General features: G+C 44.7%; 2 protein-coding genes across 4 annotated transcripts in view; one reads left to right on the top strand and one right to left on the bottom strand.

Moving 5' to 3' along the window:
- Nucleotides 1–13,892, top strand: part of DYNLT5 (dynein light chain Tctex-type family member 5) — a 47,806-nt gene extending 33,914 nt beyond the window's left edge. For all 3 annotated transcript variants that reach the window (XM_063939148.1, XM_063939146.1, XM_063939147.1), the window contains exons 4-5: nt 10,708–10,832; nt 12,109–13,892. In XM_063939148.1, the coding sequence (XP_063795218.1) occupies nt 10,708–10,832; nt 12,109–12,312 (329 nt within the window). In that variant the 3' untranslated portion in view covers nt 12,313–13,892. The remainder of the gene's footprint in view (nt 1–10,707; nt 10,833–12,108) is intronic.
- A 559-nt stretch (nt 13,893–14,451) lies between these two features.
- On the bottom strand, nt 14,452–18,714 carry INSL5 (insulin like 5). The gene is made up of 2 exons (XM_063939145.1): nt 18,218–18,714; nt 14,452–15,075 (listed from the first exon to the last, which is right to left on the bottom strand). Exons 1-2 carry the CDS (start codon nt 18,393–18,395, stop codon nt 14,837–14,839), a joined length of 417 nt encoding a protein of 138 aa, XP_063795215.1. The 5' UTR covers nt 18,396–18,714; the 3' UTR covers nt 14,452–14,836.
- Between the last annotated feature and the right edge of the window lie 7,335 nt (nt 18,715–26,049).

The raw sequence follows: 26,049 nt of genomic DNA, 5'->3' as shown, positions 1-26,049 counted from the left end.
TCGTAGTCCGTAGTGGATGCTGGGCGCCCATCCCAAGTGCGGATTGTCTGCAATACTTGTACATAGTTATTGTTACAAAAATCGGGTTATTATTGTTGTGAGCCATCTTTTCAGAGGCTCCGCTGTTATCATGCTGTTAACTGGGTTCAGATCACAGGTTGTACAGTGTGATTGGTGTGGCTGGTATGAGTCTTACCCGGGATTCAAAATCCTTCCTTATTGTGTACGCTCGTCCGGGCACAGTATCCTAACTGAGGCTTGGAGGAGGGTCATAGGGGGAGGAGCCAGTGCACACCACCTGATCCTAAAGCTTTTACTTTTGTGCCCTGTCTCCTGCGGAGCCGCTATTCCCCATGGTCCTGACGGAGTCCCCAGCATCCACTACGGACTACGAGAAATAGATTTATCGGTAAGTAAAATCTTATTTTTGGAGTTAAGGGCCATTTACAATGCCCTAAGCCAAGCAAGACCTCTGCTTCAAGGTCAGCCGGTGCTGATCCAGTCGGACAACATCACGGCAGTCGCCCACGTAAACAGACAGGGCGGCACAAGAAGCAGGAGGGCAATGGCAGAAGCTGCAAGGATTTTTCGCTGGGCGGAAAATCATGTGATAGCATTGTCAGCAGTGTTCATTCCGGGAGTGGACAACTGGGAAGCAGACTTCCTCAGCAGGCACGGGAGAGTGGGGACTTCACCCAGAAGTCTTCCACATGATTGTAAACCATTGGGAAAAACCAAAGGTGGACATGATGGCGTCCCGCCTAAACAAAAAATTGGACAGGTATTGCGCCAGGTCAAGGGACCCTCAGGCAATAGCTGTGGACGCTCTGGTAACACCGTGGGTGTACCAGTCAGTGTATGTGTTCCCTCCTCTTCCTCTCATACCAAAAGTACTGAGAATTATAAGACGGAGGGGAGTAAGAACTATACTCGTGGCTCCGGATTGGCCAAGAAGGACTTGGTACCCGGAACTTCAAGAGATGCTCACGGAGGACCCGTGGCCTCTACCTCTAAGAAGGGACCTGCTCCAGCAAGGACCCTGTCTATTCCAAGACTTACCGCGGCTGCGTTTGACGGCAGGGTGGTTGAACGCCGGATCCTGAAGGAAAAAGGCATTCCGAATGAAGTCATCCCTACCCTGATCAAGCCAGGAAGGATGTAACCGCAAAGCATTATTACCGCATTTGGCGAAAATATGTTGCGTGGTGCGAGGCCAGTAAGGCCCCGATGGAGGAATTTCAACTGTCGATTCCTGCATTTCCTGTGAACAGGAGTGTCTATGGGCCTAAAATTGGGGTCCATTAAGGTTCAAATTTCGGCCCTGTCAATTTTCTTCCAGAAAGAACTAGCTTCACTACCTGAAGTTCAGACGTTTGTAAAAGGGGTACTGCATATACAGCCTCCTTTTGTGCCTCCAGTGGCACCTTGGGATCTCAATGTAGTTTTGGGGTTCCTAAAGTCACATGTAACCTATCTACTTCCGGTTACGGAGTCGTTTTAGATTAATTAATTGACCACATATCCCAGAATTCTTAGTGCTAGTTGATTTTTACTTTTAATTGCTTCTTTATATCAACATTGTGTTCAACAATCAATTGAGCTCTATATTTGAACACTTGCAATTCACACTGTAATGAGAATTTCTATTATTTTTTTGGAATTTTAGCATGCAGTCCCGGTCATGTGACCGGAAGTGATGTAACCACTTTTTGCCATAAATAGGGCAACCTGTTTGTTTAGACCCTCATGCCTTGAAAAAGAGTCTTATGACTCGAAACGCGTCGGTTTAGAGGGGAAACTACTGCAGCGGATTTGCCCTTTGGACTCTGAAGGAAGGTAGGACCTTGTCATATTTAATTTGGAACCCAAAAAGTTGGCCACTTACCGTTCCAAGACGGTTCTCACTTTCATCAGAGCCGGACTCTGACGCTTGGATAAATAAGTGTTTTTTATGATATATATATTTTTTTTTAATAAATTCATTTTTATTTTTACCACTTCTGGATCGAGGTCTTTTAAAAGAAACCTTTATATGAAGACACCAACCACTTCCCACGTGAGTGTTAGGTACGCCTTCCATTTGTTAAAAACTTCGGTTATCCTCGTTTAAATGATAGAAAATTCAGCATTTTACGAAAGATACCTTTATGAACGTCCAGACACCTGCCTTCATGTAAGTCAGGTGTGTCCATAGGAACCCTATGGTTTTATCACCCTCATAGAAGGATACTTATTATTAAGTTTTAGATACACTGCTCTTAGTGGTTTAAGACAACACCTTCCCTTTGAAATACGACGTTACTGCACATTGTGTATTCCTTTCATTTCTTTCATATTTGGGTAAGCACAACCACCAGGTAAAAACCCCTTCGGGACGAAAACTCCGAAAGAAACCGCTATATGAGGATACCCACTACCTTTCACGTGAGTGTTAGGTACGCCTCCCTTCCATACTAGTAGACATCACACCTTGAAAAGATACCCCTATGAGCTTCACTATACCTGTCTTTTGTGTAAGTCAGGTGTGTTCTCATTAATTAAGTCTAAAAAATCGTCAGTTCCCTGATCATCGATTAGGGAAGTCTACTAGACTATATTGAAAAATTATACCCTTCCTTATTTATGACGATATTACACATTGCCTACCTCTGTTTTATTTCCCCTATCGTCTAACACGGCGAGTCTTTCAACAAATATTGAACACAGAACATCCTTGACTTTCCATTTGGAATCGGCAAAGTTAAGTATTTATTTAGCACTCTCACTTTTACCACCACTGCTTGAGCGATAGCGCCATCTAACCCACACCACCACCACTCTCTTTGTTCTATTTTCTGGACTGCTTGGGATAAGTCCATCGTTGGGACTGAGAAGGCTGCAATCGACCAACTAGAAGCGCCAATAAGGATTACACCCCCTGTTCTTCAATTTGCTCTATATCCCTTGCAAATCCTTAAGGCAGCATCATGTTCAAGCACCGAGAGGGAAGATCAGCAAGAATAGAGGAAGCACTAAAAATGAACTTCAAAGACGACGAGATTGAAATGACGGATGACAATCTCGAGACAGCGATGGACCGTCTATGTGACTGGCTCCTAAAAGAGAACAGATTATGTTGGGAAGTTGCCACCCTCGAAAAATATCTATCCGAACAGATTATACCGAAAGGTTTAAGAATCACTAAACCACCCACGTTCCAGGATGGGTCGGAGGAATTTCAAAATGAATGGAACACAATCTTGGAGAAGTGTTCCCTATCACTCATGTCCATCATATTAAAGGAAAGGAAGGTCAAACTAAAAGAAACCAACGAAAGGATAGAGGTATTACAAACATTAATACAACCCTACAATAAATTACCCACATTTGCGGACCTAGAAAAGGACATCACTGAAAAAATCAGCAAAAATACAGAATTTTTAATAAAAAAGAAACAGGGAAAGCTGCAGAGGGACTACGACTACTACAAATTTGGAATTATTAGAGGAAACAAGAATCCTACACAGAGGAGAAAAAGAGAGGGAAACATCAAAGATCAAAGATACGAATCAAGAATGCCTAGCCCCCCCAGATCCAGACAACTGAGAAGGTCCACCGATAGACGATATGATCGCCATCCCCATTTCAGTAAAAGGAGACAGTATAACATAGAAGATTGGAGGAACACTAGAGAGTACAACTTTCACGATCAAAGAAGGAGATGGGACAGGAACCCTAGAAATTGGAAAGGAAATCAAGATCTAGGTAGACATTATTCTCCCTATTATGAAGACCGGAGGTATTCAAATTGGAGAAACCACCATGGACAAGTCAGAACACCTATACTACAATCCAGATGGAAGGACCAGGCAACATCAAGGAGAGAATACACCACAGGAAATGACAATCGAGGAACCAACAATTACAGAGATGGTAGACGATTAGACGGGAGAGACAGAAGAAGATCCACTCAAAGAGATAAGGCACGATCAGACAGGACTGATAGAGAAAGATCTACTTGTCAAAAAAATAGGGAGACACCACCAAGGAGGCAACCTTTTTTAGGAGAAAGGTCCTCCAGAAGGGACCATATCTAGCTGATCCAGCTGTCAACCCATCCATACCTGCTTCCAATCACCCAGATCCCAACACTTTAGAAACCGATACACCGACACCGATAGCAATGACGAAAAAGAAAAGAAAGAAAAATCCTAAGAATATGAGAGGCTGTAGAGGCGGGAAGAACAAGAAGAAAAGCAAAAAGAAGAGGATCACTTCCAACCAAGAACCACTAGAGAACAATTTGGTCTTTAACCTTAGTAAAAAGAAGCTAACCGATCAGGAAATGAGAATTTTAAATAAAGGTCTCAAGTATGCCCCCACCTCATACATGAATGACTTTGAGAAATTTATTGACATCCAGAAATTTATTAGAAAAATCACCTTAAGAAAATGTTTTGCCTTAAAAGAATCGGATAATAGAATCACAACAGGAGACCCAGAAGAACCATCAAGCATCCCTACAACTTCGAAGGAAGATAATTCCGGGAAAAGAAAGAAAAAGTCAAAATTCTATCCCACCCACGTTAAAGGGAACTTCATTGAGACTTTCTCCAAACTGGTCTTGGAAGAAGTAAAAAATCTCAAAAAACCAAAAATCAAGTTCAATCTTAATAAACGGGAAAGGAAGATCATCGAGGATCTCAGTAAAGATGAAGAGATCATTTTTAAACCTTGTGACAAAGGTGGCGGTATTGCTATACTAAACCGCGAGGATTATATTAGAGAAGTTAATAGACAGCTGGCAGACAGCGAAACATACACCAAACTCAAAAGTGATCCATCCAACATAATCAGAGAAAAATTCTTGAAACTATTGGACAAACATCGGCAAAGTAAAGGTATGTCACAAACAGAATATGACTTTGTAAATATGGAGGATCCAGTGACCCCCACTATTTACATACTCCCCAAAGTCCACAAGAGCCTAGTTGATCCTCCAGGGAGGCCCATCATTGCTGGGACTGGGAGTCTAACATCCAACCTCTCCTCCCTTGTTGATTCCATCCTACAGCCCCTCGTTACTTCCACTCCATCTTACCTTAAAGACACAGGTGATGTCATAACAAAACTCCAAAAAATCAAGTGGGAAGAAGGCATGTATATGGCCTCTGCGGACGTGACATCCCTATACACCTGCATCAGACACGAACAAGGACTGGAAGCCATCACCTGGTTTCTGAATAAGACGGACTTAACAGAAGAGAGAAAAACCTTCACTTTGGAAGCAATTGATTTCATATTGAAAAACAATTATTTTTTCTTCAATGGCGAGTTCTTTCTACAAAAAAATGGGACTGCAATGGGGACAAAATTTGCCCCAAGCTATGCTAATCTTTTTATGAGCTTCTGGGAAGATAGAACAATTCATGGTGGCATAGCTTGGGGCGGACCCCTTACACATTGGTTTCGTTACATAGACGATGTTCTCCTTTTTTGGAAATCCCCACTAGAAGATCTTCTTACTTTTTTTGAATCACTAAATGAAAATGACTTTAATTTAAAATTCACCTTGGTAACCAGCAATGAACAAATTAATTTCTTGGATTTGACCATCTACCAGAAGAATAACATCTTGAACACTATGACCTATCAAAAACCTACAGATGTCAATACTTATATCCCGACCGATAGCCAACATCATTTCCTATGGCTAAAAGGGGTACCCAAAAGCCAATTTCTAAGAGTGCGGAGAAATTGCAGTGACCAACAGGTCTTCAAACAACAGTCCTCACAGATGAAGGAGAACTTCCTTAAAAAAGGATATAAAGAAGAAGCACTCGATCAAGTTATCAGTGAGATAGAAACGATCGATCGTACATCTCTACTCGCAATCAAAGCAGAAAAGAAGAAAGAAGAAAACAAAACGGATAGACTCCAGTGGGCTTTCATCTCCCAATATGATGGGCAACACAAACAAATAGAAAAAATTATCAATAAAAATTGGTATCTGTTAACAAGAGATCCCATTCTCATGGACATCATTCCAAAAAAAACCAATTTCATCTATAGGAAATCCAGAAATCTAAAAAAATCAACTGGTAAAAAGTACGTTACCCATGCCATCCCGCAACCTTATTAGAACCAAAGGATTCCACCGCTGTGGCTTATGCATTGGGTGCAAAAACATCAAAGACTCCACTAATAAATATTGCGAAGTAACGGTAAATAATGTAACATTGAAGATCAAAGACTTCTTAACGTGCCATACTGCCAATGTAATCTATCTAGTCGAATGTTCCTGCGGGCTCTGTTACATTGGACGAACGGCCAGACCCCTAAAAATTAGAATAGGAGAGCATCTAAGAAATGTAAAAAAAGGGATAGAAACCCATCACCTTTCTAATCATTTTAAAATCAAGCATGGATGTTCCACTCAACATATAACAAGATTCATCGGGATTAAACACATCAAAGCCACATGGAAGGACAAGAACACAGAGAAAAACCTAGCGATGTCAGAAATGAGGACCATTTTCTTACTAAATACTCTAACTCCAGGCGGGTTGAACCATGACTTTGAACTGAAGTGGTTCCTTTGAAGAAAACATCACACCCACTGTGAAGAAATACTGATACATCCATCTTTCATCTTCTCAACTAATCATCATCCTGTCTAATATAAGATCGTTTTCTTTATATACAGCATGCCCCATCTGTTGAGCACAACATGGCTTTTTGTCTTTCTTCTATGTCTGTCCAGTAGAGGTTCACTTTTAAATATAAACAACAGCATGTTTTATTTGCCGAGCATAGTATGTTCATTTTCACTTGTAAAGCACAGTATATATTTCTATACCACACCGGCCCCTCAAAGATTAATATCATTTGGGTCACATCTATTCTTTAGATGTTGTAACCAATAATTCTTTTTTATTCATAGAACATTTCAAGAACCAGCATTTTATTCTTTAATCTCTGCAGCGTTTTAGCTACAAGTATCAATCATAAGGAAAATAATTCAGTTTGAGACTGTATATCATTTCTCCCTGCTGTGTCTGAGACTGTGATCTAGAATTATAATTCCAGCAATGGAGCGGCTCTTACACTTTCACCGCATTCAACACATCCACCTGAAAACTACATTTCCCAGAACCACCACGTCACTTCCACCGCGGCTGACATTTCCGGGAGTAAAGTACATGGACTTCCGCTCCGGCTATCGAAAGCACTTTTTCCTGCATGTAGAAAAACTACGTTACCCAGCAGGGAAAGCGACTTCCGGTCACGGACGTCTCTGCAATTTTAGCAATAAGTTTTTTGACACTGTACTATCGAGTTATCCTCAGTAAAGGGGAATCCTTTCAAATAGGGAAGACTGCATAGATTAGCTTTTAACTTCAATTTTATGTCAACTTTGTGCTTAACCGCAAATGACTACATTTCCCATGTAACCTATCTACTTCCGGTTACGGAGTCGTTTTAGATTAATTAATTGACCACATATCCCAGATTTCTTAGTGCTAGTTGATTTTTACTTTTAATTGCTTCTTTATATCAACATTGTGTTCAACAATCAATTGAGCTCTATATTTGAACACTTGCAATTCACACTGTAATGAGAATTTCTATTATTTTTTTGGAATTTTAGCATGCAGTCCCGGCTTAGAGGGGATACTACTGCAGCGGATTTGCCCTTTGGACTCTGAAGGAAGGTAGGACCTTGTCATATTTAATTTGGAACCCAAAAAGTTGGCCACTTACCGTTCCAAGACGGTTCTCACTTTCATCAGAGCCGGACTCTGACGCTTGGATAAATAAGTGTTTTTTATGATATATATATTTTTTTTTAATAAATTCATTTTTATTTTTACCACTTCTGGATCGATGTCTTTTAAAAGAAACCTTTATATGAGGACACCAACCACTTCCCACGTGAGTGTTAGGTACGCCTTCCATTTGTTAAAAACTTCGGTTATCCTCGTTTAAATGATAGAAAATTCAGCATTTTACGAAAGATACCTTTATGAACGTCCAGACACCTGCCTTCATGTAAGTCAGGTGTGTCCATAGGAACCCTATGGTTTTATCACCCTCATAGAAGGATACTTATTATTAAGTTTTAGATACACTGCTCTTAGTGGTTTAAGACAACACCTTCCCTTTGAAATACGACGTTACTGCACATTGTGTATTCCTTTCATTTCTTTCATATTTGGGTAAGCACAACCACCAGGTAAAAACCCCTTCGGGACGAAAACTCCGAAAGAAACCGCTATATGAGGATACCCACTACCTTTCACGTGAGTGTTAGGTACGCCTCCCTTCCATACTAGTAGACATCACACCTTGAAAAGATACCCCTATGAGCTTCACTATACCTGTCTTTTGTGTAAGTCAGGTGTGTTCTCATTAATTAAGTCTAAAAAATCGTCAGTTCCCTGATCATCGATTAGGGAAGTCTACTAGACTATATTGAAAAATTATACCCTTCCTTATTTATGACGATATTACACATTGCCTACCTCTGTTTTATTTCCCCTATCGTCTAACACGGCGAGTCTTTCAACAAATATTGAACACAGAACATCCTTGACTTTCCATTTGGAATCGGCAAAGTTAAGTATTTATTTAGCACTCTCACTTTTACCACCACTGCTTGAGCGATAGCGCCATCTAACCCACACCACCACCACTCTCTTTGTTCTATTTTCTGGACTGCTTGGGATAAGTCCATCGTTGGGACTGAGAAGGCTGCAATCGACCAACTAGAAGCGCCAATAAGGATTACACCCCCTGTTCTTCACATTGGTTTGAACCACTTGAATCTGTGGAGTTAAAATATCTCACATGGAAAGTGGTCATGTTGTTGGCCCTGGCCTCGGCCAGGCACGTGTCAGAATTGGCGGGCTTTATCCTGTAAAAGCCCTTATCTGATCTTCCAATCAGACAGGGCGGAATTGAGGACTCGTCCTCATTTTCTCCCTAAGGTGGTTTCAGTGTTTCATCTGAACCAACCTATTGTGGTACCTGCGGCTACTAGTGACTTGGAGGACTCCAAGTTGTTGGACGTAGTCAGGGCCCTGAAAATATATGTTTCCAGGACGGCTGGAGTCAGAAAATCTGACTCGCTGTTTATCCTGTATGCACCCAACAAACTGGGTGCTCTTGCTTCTAAGCAGACTATTGCTCGTTGGATTTGTAGTACAATTCAGCTTGCACATTCTGTGGCAGGCCTGCCACAGCCTAAATCTGTAAAAGCCCATTCCACAAGGAAGGTGGGCTCATCTTGGGCGGCTGCCCGAGGGGTCTCGGCTTTACAACTTTGCCGAGCAGCTACTTGGTCAGGGGCAAACACGTTTGCTAAATTCTACAAATTTGATACCCTGGCTGAGGAGGACCTGGAGTTCTCTCATTCGGTGCTGCAGAGTCATCCGCACTCTCCCGCCCGTTTGGGAGCTTTGGTATAATCCCCATGGTCCTTACGGAGTTCCCAGCATCCACTAGGACGTCAGAGAAAATAAGAATTTACTTACCGATAATTCTATTTCTCGTAGTCCGTAGGGGATGCTGGGCGCCCATCCCAAGTGCGGATTGTCTGCAATACTTGTACATAGTTATTGTTACAAAAATCGGGTTATTATTGTTGTGAGCCATCTTTTCAGAGGCTCCTCTGTTATCATGCTGTTAACTGGGTTCAGATCACAGGTTGTACGGTGTGATTGGTGTGGCTGGTATGAGTCTTACCCGGGATTCAAAATCCTTCCTTATTGTGTACGCTCGTCCCGGCACAGTATCCTAACTGAGGCTTGGAGGAGGGTCATAGGGGGAGGAGCCAGTGCACACCAGGTAGTCCTAAAGCTTTTACTTTTGTGCCCAGTCTCCTGCGGAGCCGCTATTCCCCATGGTCCTTACGGAGTTCCCAGCATCCACTACGGACTACGAGAAATAGAATTATCGGTAAGTAAATTCTTATTATTATACTAGTTACCAGCCCGTCAAAATGACGGAACAATATAACAGTAATGTCAGAGTTGGTGGCTGCGTGCGCCCGAATTGATAAAAACACTTGAATTATTCCGTGGGGGGGCCATCTAGTGGCCGCCGGCGTGCACAGCACTTGAATTCTACCCCATAGAGGTGAGGAGCAGCGGTAGGCTTTTTTAAAAGCTTGGATGTAAACTGTAATGCCTCCCATAACTGATGTTAATAATCAAATCGTTAATGACTACAGCTCGCTTGAATAAATTCTGTTACTTAAAATAGGACTTTTGCCTGAAATCCCCTCTTGATAATGGAAAAACAACTGTTGCTACCACTTGATCGGTATGTTCTAAATCCCTGATCTTCCGTCTGTAACCATGGAAACAATATTTATATTGAATCCACAACTAACTTTCACAGTTGCTGTGGGTGGTTAGCTATACTGTCAAATTGCAGCAACAGTTTGGAGTTATTAACTGGAGATTTCAGGCAGAATTCCAATTTTAAATATAAATAGTTATTCAAATACAATACAATATCAAGGGTAATTAGTTTAAATTGGTAATATAATTTTTGAGCAGAGATGTGTCAGTTTTGGTAGATATTTTACAACATGTTCATCTTACGCCATAATTTATAACTATAGATGATTGACTTTTAATAGTTTGCACCTCTTTTTTAATTTTTGCACTGTTTATATTCTGTAGTATATGATAAGTAACAGAGAATGATCTTCTGGTGTAGGTCCATCCAGACGTTTCCCTGTGGCCACGGTCAATAATATTTTAAAGGACGTTCTGACAAGTTACCTTCAGGAAGAGAAGTATGAGGCGGAGCTATGCAGGCAGATGACGAAGACGATCTCTGAGGTAGCACGCCACATTGGTTTCCAAATGTCGTTCCTCACATTTACCCCATAGAAATAGTTTTTGCAACTTTTTAAATATTTTGCTGTCTGCTTTTCCTGTCCATTTGCATCAATAATGACTGCGCACCTCACTCAATGAAGGCTTAAATGCTTTCCCTGCAAGTCTGACTCCACATTTGAGTAACAAGCAAGTGTATGGCTTAAAGCAGGCTTCTGATTGGTCCATTCCAAGTAAATAATTTAAGTGTAACTACTGGTTATGCAGGGAATAAGTGTGTTGGCAGATATTAGGTGATATGGTGAAAGACGGCCCACACAAAAACTTGCACATGGCCCACCTCATACATTAAAACGTCACTGATGTTAATATGTATGGAGGAGAATCTTGGGAACGTCCCCTTTTGGAGAAGAGTTGTCCCTGACGTGAGTGAGCAAGGTGGTATCTGTCCCTGCCTGCGCTGTCCCCTGAATTCAGGCCTTCACGGTTTTCATACAAGGTATACATTTTGCGTGACCTTTGCTGGAGCTGACTCTAAGGGGCCGATTCGATTGTGGAGGATGCATGCATGTGCCACACTTACAGTAGCCCAGATATTGTTTATTTTTCTATACTCCCCTAGTGGGCGGCGAAGAAAAATATGCGATCTCAGGGGGATTTGGTGCGCCGTTGCTGGAATTCCAGCGCCATTGCAGTGAACCACTTACTGCTGCAAGCAGTATATGCCGGCCACGGCTGAGAAAGAGACAGCGGAGCAAGCAGCAGAGCGGTGGGAGGACGTTTCCTTTGGTTCCATCCTCCCTGCAGCATGATTGGTTGGTTGGGAGCGGGGAGTTTGCATCCGCCAATCACTCGGCAGGAGAGGTCTGCAGCCTGCTCCAGGCAATTAGCGGTGACATGAAGGCAAGAGGCAGCCTCTGTGGACCAGAACTGCTAAATATTCTAAAGAAATCTAAGGGCCAAATGTAATAGAGTGAGAGTTTCAGAAAATTTCAGTTGTTGTTTTTTAAAGCGGCAATCGTTTACACTACAAAACCAGGTGGATCTTGCTGTGTAAATGATTGCCACTTTAAAAAAAATCTGCAAAACCTTACCAAATCTCTCACTTTCTGAAACTCACTCTATTACATTTGGCCCGAGGTGTATACTATACATGTCCTCCTGCTGGCAGAGTAACGGCTCCCAAAATTGACTCCTTTCCCTACATACAGTAGGTCCCATCCCAGATTTTAATTTCACTACTAAGCTGCCTGTCATTGCATTTGTGTATATCTTACAGGTTATAAAAGCCAGGGTAAAGGACTTGATGATCCCGAGGTATAAGATCATTGTGCTCATCTACATCGGGCAGCTGAATGACCAGAGAATGCGCGTCGGCAGCCGGTGTATCTGGGACCCAGCCAACGACACCTTCTCATCCTACACGTTCAAGAACAGCTCCCTCTTTGCCCTGGCTAATGTCTATGCAGTTTATTACGAGTAGCTTATTGTGGACGTGACCTGCGACTCTCCAGCTGCTGTGGATTTCTATCCCTGGATCCCCTGCTGGGCATCCTTAGACTTGTAGTTCTACAGCAGCTGGAGACTCACAAGAAGCCTGTCTCTAAATTAGATCATGTTTCAACTTCACCTACTAGACACCAGCACAAGAGGTACTGGAGATGGTGCCCGGGGCACGTACCACCTTCTGAATGCTGCCTCTGTGTGCAAGGATATTTATTATATAACGTTCTAGAGCAGGCCTGGCCAACCTGCGGCTCTCCAGCTGTTGTGAAACTACAAGTCACAGCATGCTTTACCAATCTGATCGGTGGGAGGGTATGCTGGGACTTGTAGTTTCACAACAGCTGGAGAGCCACAGGTTGGCCAGGCCTGTTCTAGAGGAGGGGTAACAAATTATGTATTTGGAAATAATCTTTGTAGAGTAGCATTGGTTTAGTGCAGTGGTTCCTAAACTTGGTCCTCAAGGACCTCCAACAGGTCATGTTTTCCAGGTCACCTAGAGAAATATCCAGCCATAGTTATAACTGCATTGGAAATAACTGCGATGAGAGGTTGTAATTGTTTCCAAGTGATTACCGTTAAATAATATAGGCTACCATTATTTCAAAAGTAATATGATGTCGTATAGATAATCACCGTTCTAGAAAAAGTTCATGGAACAATCTCTAGTAGAACCTAGTAGGGTAGGAGGGAAGGTCTCAATGAATACTGGTGGAGGAGACAGCCAAATCCCCCCCCCTCCCCTCCCCTGGAATTCCCAGAGATGAGACCGTTGAGTTCTGCTGGGGAACAAGCGTTATTGGGGAAAAGCAACACCTGGGTAGAATTCATCTTTGCTGGAGTGTGTGCGACGCTGGATCTCCACCCACTGGTTTTCTGGCTGTCAGGATGACATTGTATGGAGAGTGACGGGTCTTGTGCTGGGATTTTTGGTTTCATTTAAAACACCAGATAATGGGGGTCATTCCGAGTTCGCTCGTTAACGATTTTCGCAACGGAGCGATTAAGGCAAAAATGCGCATACGCATGGTTCGCAGTGCGCATGCGGTTAGTATTTTAACACAAAACTTAGTAGATTTACTCACGCCCGAACGAAGAATTTTCATCGTTGAAGTGATCGGAGTGTGATTGACAGGAAGTGGGTGTTTCTGGGCGGAAACTGGCCGTTTTCTGGGAGTGTGCGGAAAAACGCAGGCGTGTCAGGGAAAAACGCGGGAGTGGCTGGCCGAACGCTGGGAGTGTTTGTGACGTTAAACCAGGAACGAAACTGACTGAACTGATCGCTATGTGTAAGTCTCGAGCTACTCAGAAACTGCTAAGAAATTTCTATTCGCAATTCTGCTAATCTTTCGTTCGCAATTCTGCTAAACTAAAATACAATCCCAGAGGGTGGCGGCCTAGCGCGTGCAATGCTGCTAAAATCTGCTAGCGAGCGAACAACTCTGAATCACCCCCAATGTGTCATGGACTAGAGCGAGTTTTGTGAACTGTGCCTTATCAGCAAATGTATTTATTATGTGTACAGATCAGCCTAACCACAATAAAGTGTCATCTGCAGAATTTAGTGCATCTCACGCCTGCTTGGAAACGACACAATATGAATCCGTTACAATTATATATATTACATAACACACAACTATATACTTATATACCGATCAATCATGTATGACCGCTTGGAGCAATGCATTTATGACCTAATTCAGAGTTGATCGCAGCAGCAAATTTGTTAGCAGTTGGGCAAAACCATGTGCACTGCAGGGGGGGGGGGGGGGGGAGAAAGATATAACATGTGCAGAGAGAGTTAGATTTGGTTGGGTTATTTTGTTTCTGTGCAGGGTAAATACTGGCTGCTTCATTTTTACACTACAATTTAGATTTCCGTTTGAACACACCCCACCCAAATCTAACTCTCTCTGCACATGTTATATCTGCCCCACCTGCAGTGCACATGGTTTTGCCCAACTGCTAACAAATTTGCTGCTGCGATCAACTCTGAATTACCCCCATAGTCCCAGAGCTTCCCGTTTCCCTGCATTAAATCCTACCTGTGCCCTTAATGTCATTACATTGCATCTGTGCTGAATAATACATTAGTCTGTCATATAATGTGTCCAGCGAATATAATCTTTATTAGCCATCACACCTATCTATAACCTGAGGAGGGACAATGTACAAATCAGGCTGCAACAATTTCATAAACTTTGATTTATGATCATAATGAGAGGAATGTCTGTAGGAATGTTATGTCATTATAACAGTTACGTTATACGGCCAGGGATTAAAATAGTTATGTCACATAGGGGGAATTGCAAATGTAATGTCATGTGACCAGGAATTGCAAATGTAAAGTCACATGACCTGTACTTGCAGATGCAGTGTCACGTGACCGGGATTGCATTTAAATGTCACATGAGCGGGAATTACAGATGTACTGTCACATGATTGGGAATAGTCATGTGACTGGGAATACAGATTATAAGCACCATTACAGTATCAAGCTGCACCTAACACAGTGAGCTCAGGTCCTTTTTCTTGCAGCCGGACTTGCAGCAGGCTGTGGTTAGTAATTCATTCAGGTCCCGTCGCTCTTGAGCGGAGTTTTTCTTTGTACCCCAAAACTCTTCCAAGGACCCCGTCTGCTGCAAGTCCTCGTAGTCCTGCGAGTTGATTTTCTGCACCTGATATTCCACCAGTCCAGTCTGATCCTCGTCTCCAGCGTGCGCGGAAAAGAGCTTTTCCCTGTCTGTAGGAAATACAAATGTTTGTTTAGTCATTGTCCTGGAAAACGCAACATTCTTACGTAGTAACCAGTCTCAGACACTTGGGTGGAGATTCAAATGTGTGAAAAGTCTGTCGAGTGTCTGTCTATTAGAGAGGAAAATACAGACTCCCAACTGACTTTTCAAACATTTGAATCTCCCCCTTGTAGTCCTATTGGCAGAAAAGTGCTGATAAATAACATTATTATTATTATTAACCGGTACTGGACTGACCAAAGCTTACATCCGCTGTCTGGCCGCTGTAGAATACAGAATTAAGGTGCATACACACTTGCCGAGAAAGTAAACAATGACGCTCATTTATTTTCACCCTTCCTGAGCGCCGTCGCTCACTCTCTTGGCAAGTGGGTATGCCACCGACGACGAGCAATGCGCGGCCCCTCGGTTCGTTAACGACCCTCGCTGTCGGACGTGCATGCAGCTCAATTTGCACTGTCGTCCAAGAGCTGCCTGCACGGCCTGGCCGAGGCGTGATGTCACTGAGCGATATGGTCGTCATATCACTCAGTGTGTACGTACTGCCGCCGACCACACCCTAGCGATCAGGTCTGAATTACCCCCCATGTGCCACTCACTGCGTAGACACATCACAGTATACAAACGGAGTCTTGCAAATGGTCCCACCGTGTGGCTGCCGTAAGAGAACAAGGAAGGGTCCGCAGATTGCTGCAAAAGCTCTTACTAGTAAATGTGTTAAATATAGGTATAAACCACAGTCACATATACTCATATACTAGTGCCTCAGTGCCTCAGTCACGTAACCATAAAAGGCCGGTGAATTTGTTTTTGTTGTTGAATGTTTTGTATTTTCAAATTTGCTTTCAGCTAAATATTGGCTTAAAATGAAATGCAAAAGTGTTTGAAAAGTCTGTAAAAGTGCCCTGGAAAATATATATCTTCATATTTTACTAAAGCATGTATGACTATACAGGTCACCTCATTTCACAGGCAGTTTACAGATACAGTATGAGTGGGAGCTCACACCTCACTAATAACTGAAGCAGGGTCCATCAGCAGCACAGAGTATATCAGGAGATGAGTGATGTGTCAGTGAGGAGAAGGCTGCATGTGACAGGGGCAGTGACATGATGTGAGGAGGGGAATGGAGGCAGCAGGAAGCCACAGACTGAGAGCTATATAGTGGGAGGAGCAGGGTCCCCAGCAGCACAGAGTATATCAGGAGATGAGTGATGTGTCAGTGAGGACAAAGCTGCATGTGACAGGGGCAGTGACATGATGTGAGGAGGGGAATGGAGGCAGCTGGAAGCCACAGACTGAGAGCTATATAGTGGGAGGAGCAGGGTCCCCAGCAGCACAGAGTATATCAGGAGATGAGTGATGTGTCAGTGAGGACAGGGCTGCATGTGACAGGGGCAGTGACATGATGTGAGGAGGGGAATGGAGGCAGCAGGAAGCCACAGACTGAGAGTTGTATAGTGGGAGAAGCAGGGTCCCCAGCAGCACAGAGTATATCAGGAGATGAGTGATGTGTCAGTGAGGACAGGACTGCATGTGACAGGGGCAGTGACATGATGTGAGGAGGAGAATGGAGGCAGCAGGAAGCCACAGACTGAGAGTTATATAGTGGAAGGAGCAGAGTCCCCAGCAGCACAGAGTATATCAGGAGATGAGTGATGTGTCAGTGAGGACAGGGCTGCATGTGACAGGGGCAGTGACATGATGTGAGGAGGAGAATGGAGGCAGCAGGAAGCCACAGACTGAGAGTTATATAGTGGAAGGAGCAGGGTCCCCCAGCAGCACAGAGTATATCAGGAGATGAGTGATGTGTCAGTGAGGACAGGGCTGCATGTGACAGGGGCAGTGACGTGATGTGAGGAGGAGAATGGAGGCAGCAGGAAGCCACAGACTGAGAGTTATATAGTGGGGGGAGCAGGGTCCCCAGCAGCATAATGTAGTGATGTAAAGCTCCTGTTACGCTGATGCAGAAAGACTGTGGGGTAGATGTACTAAGCACGTATCACTATTATAACTTCCCAAGGCTCAGTACATATCTCCCCCAGAGATACACGGGTCTTTTTACTAAGCCTTGTAGAGCGATAAAGTGGACAGTGATAAAGTACCAACCAACCAGCTCCTGTAATTTTTCAAACACAGCCTGTAACATGGCAGTTAGTAGCTGATTTGGCTGGTGCTTTATCACGGGGGCGCACAGTTACCCGTGTTTTTTGATAGTGGAAACGGCTCCCTCAGAAAAAAAACCCGGATCAAGTGATCCGGGAATCCTACCTGGGTAGCTTACCGGGTTGAAAACGAGTTCAACCCGGTAAGCTGTGCAGTGTAAACGGAAGCCGTGTCAATGCGAGGCGGCTCCCGTTCACAGTGTATGGAAGAGCGGCGCTGAGAGATCATGTGATCTCCCAGCGCCGCCCCTGCCGCGTCGCCAGCAGTGCCACCAACCCGGCAATATGCCGGGTTGGTGAGTGCAGTGGGAAAGGGGGCTGAGCACGGGCCGCAGCCGGGTAGCACACGTGTCAGGCTCCCAGTTGCGACCCATGCTTAGAGGTGGAAAAGGGGTATTAGTAAATAGCCCCCTGTATCTCTGAGGGAGATATGTGCTGAGCCTTGGAAAGTGATAACATAGAGAGATAAAGTAACAACCAATCAGATACTGACTGCCCTGTTACAGGCTGTGTTTGAAAAATGTCAGGAACTGTTTGATACTTTATCACTCTCCAAGACTTAGTATACCTGCCCCTATATGAGATAGAGCCCATGCATCCAGATGATGATATGTAGCATCCTTTGAACAATGGGGGGTTATTCCGAGTTGACCATTGCCCCCCCCAACGGTCCGGCCACGCCTGCGTTGGCCGGACCGCTCCCCCTAAATGGCGGCTTGACGCCACAGTTCAGCCCCCTCCCGCCCAGCGACCGCCTCTGTCTCAGAGGCGATCGCTAGGCAACAACAGCTGCCATGCACCGGCGCACTGCGGCGCATGCGATGCGACAAACTGCAGCGAGCGATCGGGTCGGAATGACCCCCAATATTCCTACCCTGTTATGACTCCAGGCACATGCAGTGCCTGCCCCCCCCCCCCCCCCCTTTCCTTACCCCCAGCCATGCCACTGTTGATATACACTTACCAGTCATGTCTTGGGGTTTTTCAGACAAAAGCCTCCTCCACCTGGACCCGCCGCAGGTGTAGATCACAGCTCTGATGAACTCCCTGCCGCAGAGTTTCACAAACTGTCCATCTCCTTCCACTTGTTCAGCTGCTACCAGGACCATGAGCAGAACACAGCAGACAGGCAGGACCCTCATATTGCAGCGAGAAGAGCGAGTTTCCAGCTTTGCCTGAGTCTACGAGAAGCTGAAGAAGATGTGGTGAGTGGTGACTCCCAGACACTTTATAGTAGAGTCCTCAGCAGTCTATTGGCTAGAGAAGACTTTGCCGGCAAACGTCTATAATCCTCAACAGAGCGGAATGAATGTAGTAATTCTCCGTCATGTAGAAGGTCATTTAGGATGTGTGAGGTAGTGCTGGTCATTAAAGCCACTACTTAGCGGATTATACCAGCCTGAGAGACTTTCAGGTCTCATCATCAGAATTGTGCAAACATTGAAATGGGAACATTTTACATCCTCTTACATAATGTGCACTGTTTATATGGAAAACCTGTAAAGTAAATGACCGTCTGTACACCTGGGCAGATGCGGAGCTTATTTTCCTGTTTTATTGGCTCTTTGCAAAACTCTAGCGCTGTATTGTCAGGCAGTAAAGACGCTACATCAATAGCACAGAATCACATTTACTATCGAATCCCTAATATGGGGCCCGATTCAGACCTGATGGCTGTCGTGCGTTTTTGCAGAGGTCTGCAATCAGATAGCCGCCGCCCATTGAGAGTGAAACCCCGCCCCGTGCAAGTGTGCGAATGCATGCGTACGCCGTGCGAAAACTTCGCCAGACAGCGGACATCTGCAAATCTGTTCCCAACTCACCATCGAATTACTTTTCCAGTGTGTGCGCAGCCCAGGACTTACTCCTACAGTGCGATACAAACGGGCTGATTGGGGGCCGGAGCTGACGTCACACACCCGCCCTGAAAACGCTTGGGAACACCTGCGTTTTCCCTGACACTCCCAGAAAACGACCAGTTACCACCCACAAATGTCCTCTTCCTGTCAATCAGCCTGTGTTCGCCTAGCGATAAAAAAAAAAAGCCAGATTTTTTCACTGTTCGGCGTCGAGCCTGCGCATTATGAACCGTACACACGTGCAGTCATTCGATAATCAGCCGCTGTGCAAATTCGCACAACATCGATCAGGTCTGAATTAGGCCCATTGTGCTGTGCACTTGTGATGTTTATGAAGGGTGGGATCCTTAACGATTTAATTCTGTGGGGGCAATGTATCAAGCCATGGAGATGGAAGAAAGTGGAAGAGTTGCCCAATACAACCAATCAGCTTCTGACTTGTATCTAGCGCAATCTTTGGAATGACAGTTGGAAGCTCATTAGTTGCTTTAGACAACTACTCCACTTTATCTCTCACCAAGGCTTGATACATCTCCCCTTGTGACACATTTGCTATAAGATCGTTATGACAATATGTACGCTACAAGAAGGATCTGAACTATATCTTACACTGATGAGACCCAACAAGACTGGAACCTTCAAAATTCATTTATGGGCTCTTCATCTGGTGCTGTGGAAGTGCGCCGACCATTCTGGATTTAGTTGTTGGCCACTTCTCTACTTGCTCTGGTCAGAGGGTTTGATACATTGCCCTCTTAATGCTTTTAGGGGGTCATTCCGAGTTAATCGCTCGCTAGCTATTTTTTGCAGCGCTGCGATCAGATAGTCGCCGCCTATAGGGGAGTGTATTTTCACTTTGCAAATGTGCGAACGCTTGTGCAGCCGAGCAGTACAAAAACATTTTGTGCAGTTTCTGAGTAGCTCAGAACTTACTCAGCCGCTGCGATCACTTCCGCCTGTCCGGTCCCGGAATTGACGTCAGACACCCGCCCTGCAAACGCTTGGACACTCCTGCGTTTTTCTAACCACTCCCTGAAAACGGTCAGTTGACACCCATAAACGCCCTCTTCCTGTCAATCTTCTTGCGATCGACTGTGCAAATGGATTCTTCGTTAAATCCATCGCCCAGCACCGATCCGCTTTGTACCCGTACGACGCGCCTGCGGATTGCGGTGCATACGCATGTGCAGTTTTGCCGAGTTTTGACCTGATCGCAGCGCTGCAAAAAATAGCTAGCGTGCGATCAGGTCGGAATGACCCCCTTAAGGGCCCTACACACTATGCAATCTGCCGCCGAGCTGCCCGATGGTGGTTACGGCCGACGGGCAACCCGGCTCAGGGGGGGGGGGGGGCAGTGACGGGGGGGGGGGGGGATATTGAAGTTTCTTAATTTCCCCCGTCACCCGGCTCCATAGCAGTGCGGGCAAATATGGAAGAGATTGTCCATAATGGCCTGCATGCACAAGCGACGGGGCACCAGCGATAATCGAGCGCAGGGCCGGGCATCGTTCATCGCTGGTGCCTCCACACTGAAAGATATGAACGGTATCTCATTCATTAATGAACAAGATCGTTCATATCTTTCAGTAATATCGCCCAGTGTGTAGGGCCTATTAGTCGTTGTTTTTTTAGGGTAATGCTCATTGCTATAACCTGGCAACAGCATAAAATCCTCTTCCTGCATAGTGTGTGGTCATGATCATCAGTCACGTTTCCACAAGATCAGTAGAGGGGGCATCTACATACCTGCTGAATACCTCTCCCCTCACTGGCGCACATTGCATGCCATGATGCCACTGGCCAGGTCTAACGGAGTGGGTTGGGCAAACATGTATAGAAACAAATATGGGCAGGGTCGGACTGGCCCACAGAGGTACAGGGGAAACCACCGGTGGGCCCCACTGCCTGGGGCCCCTCCTCCTCTAGGGATCAGGTTCCAGACTGTGTTCTTTAATTATACATTATACATGTTACCTTATACTGCACAGGACTATGATGTATTCTCTGCAGTGCATTATACATTATACATATGTTACATTATACTGCACAGGACTATGATGTATTCTCTACAGTGCATTATACATATGTTACATTATACTGCACAGGACTATGATGTATTCTCTGCAGAGCATTATACATTATACATATGTTACATTATACTGCACAGGACTATGATGTATTCTCTGCAGTGCATTATACATTATACATATGTTACATTATACTGCACAGGACTATGATGTATTCTCTGCAGAGCATTATACATTATACATATGTTACATTATACTGCACAGGACTATGATGTATTCTCTGCAGTGCATTATACATTATACATATGTTACATTATACTGCACAGGACTATGATGTATTCTCTGCAGTGCATTATACATTATACATATGTTACATTATACTGCACAGGACTATGATGTATTCTCTGCAGTGCATTATACATTATACATATGTTACCTTATACTGCACAGGACTATGATGTATTCTCTGCAGTGCATTATACATTATACATATGTTACATTATACTGCACAGGACTATGATGTATTCTCTGCAGTGCATTATACATTATACATATGTTACCTTATACTGCACAGGACTATGATGTATTCTCTGCAGTGCATTATACATTATACATATGTTACATTATACTGCACAGGACTATGATGTATTCTCTGCAGTGCATTATACATTATACATATGTTACCTTATACTGCACAGGACTATGATGTATTCTCTGCAGTGCATTATACATTATACATATGTTACATTATACTGCACAGGACTATGATGTATTCTCTGCAGTGCATTATACATTATACATATGTTACCTTATACTGCACAGGACTATGATGTATTCTCTGCAGTGCATTATACATTATACATATGTTACATTATACTGCACAGGACTATGATGTATTCTCTGCAGTGCATTATACATTATACATATGTTACCTTATACTGCACAGGACTATGATGTATTCTCTGCAGTGCATTATACATTATACATATGTTACATTATACTGCACAGGACTATGATGTATTCTCTGCAGTGCATTATACATTATACATATGTTACCTTATACTGCACAGGACTATGATGTATTCTCTGCAGTGCATTATACATTATACATATGTTACATTATACTGCACAGGACTATGATGTATTCTCTGCAGTGCATTATACATTATACATATGTTACCTTATACTGCACAGGACTATGATGTATTCTCTGCAGTGCATTATACATATGTTACATTATACTGCACAGGACTATGATGTATTCTCTGCAGTGCATTATACATTATACATATGTTACATTATACTGCACAGGACTATGATGTATTCTCTGCAGTGCATTATACATTATACATATATACTGCACAGGACTATGATGTATTCTCTGCAGTGCATTGCCAATATTTATCTGGTACATTATCATGCCCAGCCCATGCACTCACTAATGGTTAGGCAAACCAATGTAGCAGCTGGCCACACCCCCTCTGGAGACTGACCACACCCCTAAACATTTGCCCCTACCACTGCATTCCCCGGTGGGCCCTTTATGCCCCAGTCCAACACTGAATATGAGCACAAGAATGGGGTATTTTGCAGCTCTGAGCCAGAAGATGTTAGTGCTTAGTGATCAAGGAAAATTCACTAATAGGTATTATATTTAATTTGAGCACAAATTCCGGATGTTCCTTACGCCTGAGGAAGACGCATTGCACTTCGAAACGCGTCGTAACATGCATGATTGGATGCAGGTCTCCAGTCTTCTACGTGAGTCCGGACTGACATATGTCCCAAAGTGCTCCCTATCTGCAAATCCCTCTACACTGCATCCAGGACAGGGAGGCAGGGTGCCCACAGAGGAAAGGGGCCGCCAACGTGCCGCTGTACTGCCACTGCTGGGGTTGCTACCAATCACAGTCATGGGAGTATCAAAACACTGACTGATGATTGGCTGGAGCAGGCCTGGCCAACATGTGGCTCTCCAGCTGTTGTGAAACAGTCTCAGCTGATCGGTGGGAGGGTATGCTGGGACTTGTAGTTTCACAACAGCTGGAGAGACACAGGTTGACCAGGCCTGGGCTAGGGCGTTCAGCCTGCTTACTTCCTTGTGCTAATGAGAGTTTCCGCCCGTCTATGCCGATAATCTGTCTGTCTGCGTGCCAGAGGTGGGACGGCCGCTGCTTTCCATCCGCAACCGCCATCATTAGTACTCAACGCTAGGTGCAAGATCCATCAGATACAGGCGTCTCATCTCCGTCCACGCGCTACAGATCAGCATGGCAGCCGGCGTACACGCCCCCATTGTGCTCCCAAGAGACGGATCTGCTCTGTGAGTCTCAAGGTGACTGGCCGCTTCCCATGCAGACAGAGATCCTCAAAGGACGGATCAATCATCTGTCCTCACTTGCTGTCCCCATCTGTGGGCGTCTGTGTGGTACTGAGCATGTGCAGTCTGTGACTGCTTTCTGTGGCCAGGGCCAACGAGAGAGCGGCCACAGGCCCTGGTACTGAAGGTGGCATGGCCCAATCAGGAGAGGCATCCACTCAATTATTTTTTTTCTTGAGAAAACCTTTCTGACACCCCAACCACACAGGAAGGTGGCGGCAATTGTACAGCTGACCCGGGCCTGGGACGGTCCCCTGCTGTGCCCCTCCAGCGAGCCCAGGCAATAAAGTGTCCCCTAACGAAACCCTAAGTATAACATTGGATTCAAATCTAGCTTTGCTGACAGTGTGGCTCATCGGGGTCACCCCATAACATCGGGGAACCTGGATTATGGGGGTCATTCCGAGTTGATCGCTCACTAGCAGTTTTTAGCAGCCGTGCAAACGCTATGCCGCCGCCCACTTGGAGTGTATGTTAGCTTAGCAGAAGTGCGAACGAAAGGATCGCAGAGCGGCTACAAAATAATAATGTGCAGTTTTAGAGTAGCTTCAGACCTACTCAGCGCTTGCGATCACTTCAGACTGTTCAGTTCCTGTTTTGACGTCACAAACACGCCCTGCATTCGCCCAGCCACGCCTGCGTTTTCCCTGACACGCCTGCGTTTTTCCGAATACTCCCTGAAAACGGTCAGTTGACACCCAGAAACGCCCACTTCATGTCAATCACTCTGCGGCCAGCAGTGCGACAGAAAAGCTTCGCTAGACCTTGTGTGAAACTACATCGGCTGTTGTGAAAGTACGTCGCGCGTGCGCATTGCGCCGCATACGCATGCGCAGAAGTGCCATTTTTTTGCATCATCGCTGCGCAGCGAACGAATGCAGCTAGCGATCAACTCGAAATGACCCCCAATATCTGACATCGCTGCTGGCATCACGGCTGGCACAGGGAATGTTCAAGGGGGGGTCACAGCAAATCCTCCAGTTATGCGGAAATGTTTTCCTTTGGGTGACAGCGTAATGTTCTCATGCACATTACCTGTCATAAAGGGATTTGCAGATGGACCGGCTCTATCAGATAACAGATCTTATCAGGTCGGAGATCAGTGTGTACGAGGCACAGAAAGAAAACATTTGGCTTTTCCAGGTAAACATTACAGGCCATCAAATTGACAATCAACAGATGCGTAACGAGATATTTCACTTAATGGGAATCTTTGTTTTTTCCCCCTCAATTTATTTTTCTAATTTGGAGCCTTTTTTTTTTGCATTTTGTCATTTCACAAAAATTTTCTTCTGTCATTTTGGAGATTTCTGTTTATAGTTTACAGATTTGATCTACAAAATAAATATTAGGTTAGGGAACGGTCACCCTCGCTTATGAATTATTTTCTCGTTTCCTTTCTTTTCCCCGTTATCCCACTTTCCCCTCAGCAAGTTAAAGATCCCCCCAATGTATCCCCACATTGCAGTCTCCCGCAGGGCTTACTGTTGCATACCTCCCAACTGTCCCGATTTTTTGCAGGACAGTCATGTTTTTTTGGGGACTGTCCCGCTGACCCACCCGTGGGCCGCAGTGTCTTAGCAGAGCAGTGGTGAATAGACGTCTATTCACTGGAGACAGAGGGAGAGGGGGCATGCCCCCTCAGTGACAAAAACGGGGCGTGGCTCGCGATCGAGGCACTCCTGTAAAGCACCTTTTCCACAGACCACACCCCATTTTCAAAAGCGGATGCGAATTCGCAGCACAAAAGTTCCGCTAACCCTAAATGTTGGGAGGTATGCTGGTGTCAGGATCCGGGGATTCCCCAGTCTTGTATGACTAGGATTACCATACCATCCCTTTAATCCGGGACACTCAAGGATTACACAGGTTCTGGGGCTGATTAAAACCAGGTGAAATGCAGACTTGAAGTCAGCCAGCCACAGAACCTGTGTAATCCATGAGTGTCCGGGATTAAAGTAGAGATGTGCACCGGACATTTTTCGGGTTTTGTGTTTTGGTTTTGGATTCGGTTCCGCGGCCGTGTTTTGGACTCGGACGCGTTTTGGCAAAACCGCCCTGAAAATTTTTTGTCGGATTCGGGTGTGTTTTGGATTCGGGTGTTTTTTTACAAAAACCCCTCAAAAACAGCTTAAATCATAGAATTTGGGGGTCATTTTGATCCCATAGTATTATTAACCTCAATAACCATAATTTCCACTCATTTTCAGTCTATTCTGAACACCTCACAATATTATTTTTAGTCCTAAAATTTGCACCGAGGTCGCTGGATGACTAAGCTAAGCGACCCAAGTGGCCGACACAAACACCTGGCCCATCTAGGAGTGGCACTGCAGTGTCAGACAGGATGGCAGATTTAAAAAATAGTCCCCAAACAGCACATGATGCAAAGAAAAAAAGAGGTGCACCAAGGTCGCTGGATGGCTAAGCTAAGCGACACAAGTGGCCGACACAAACACCTGGCCCATCTAGGAGTGGCACTGCAGTGTCAGGCAGGATGGCACTTCAAAAAAAAATAGTCCCCAAACAG

The sequence above is a fragment of the Pseudophryne corroboree genome, chromosome 9 (assembly GCF_028390025.1).
Source record: "Pseudophryne corroboree isolate aPseCor3 chromosome 9, aPseCor3.hap2, whole genome shotgun sequence".
Taxonomy (NCBI): domain Eukaryota; kingdom Metazoa; phylum Chordata; class Amphibia; order Anura; family Myobatrachidae; genus Pseudophryne; species Pseudophryne corroboree.
The sequence above is the reverse complement of the archived record's forward strand: the minus strand, read 5'-3'. Positions and strand labels throughout refer to the sequence as shown.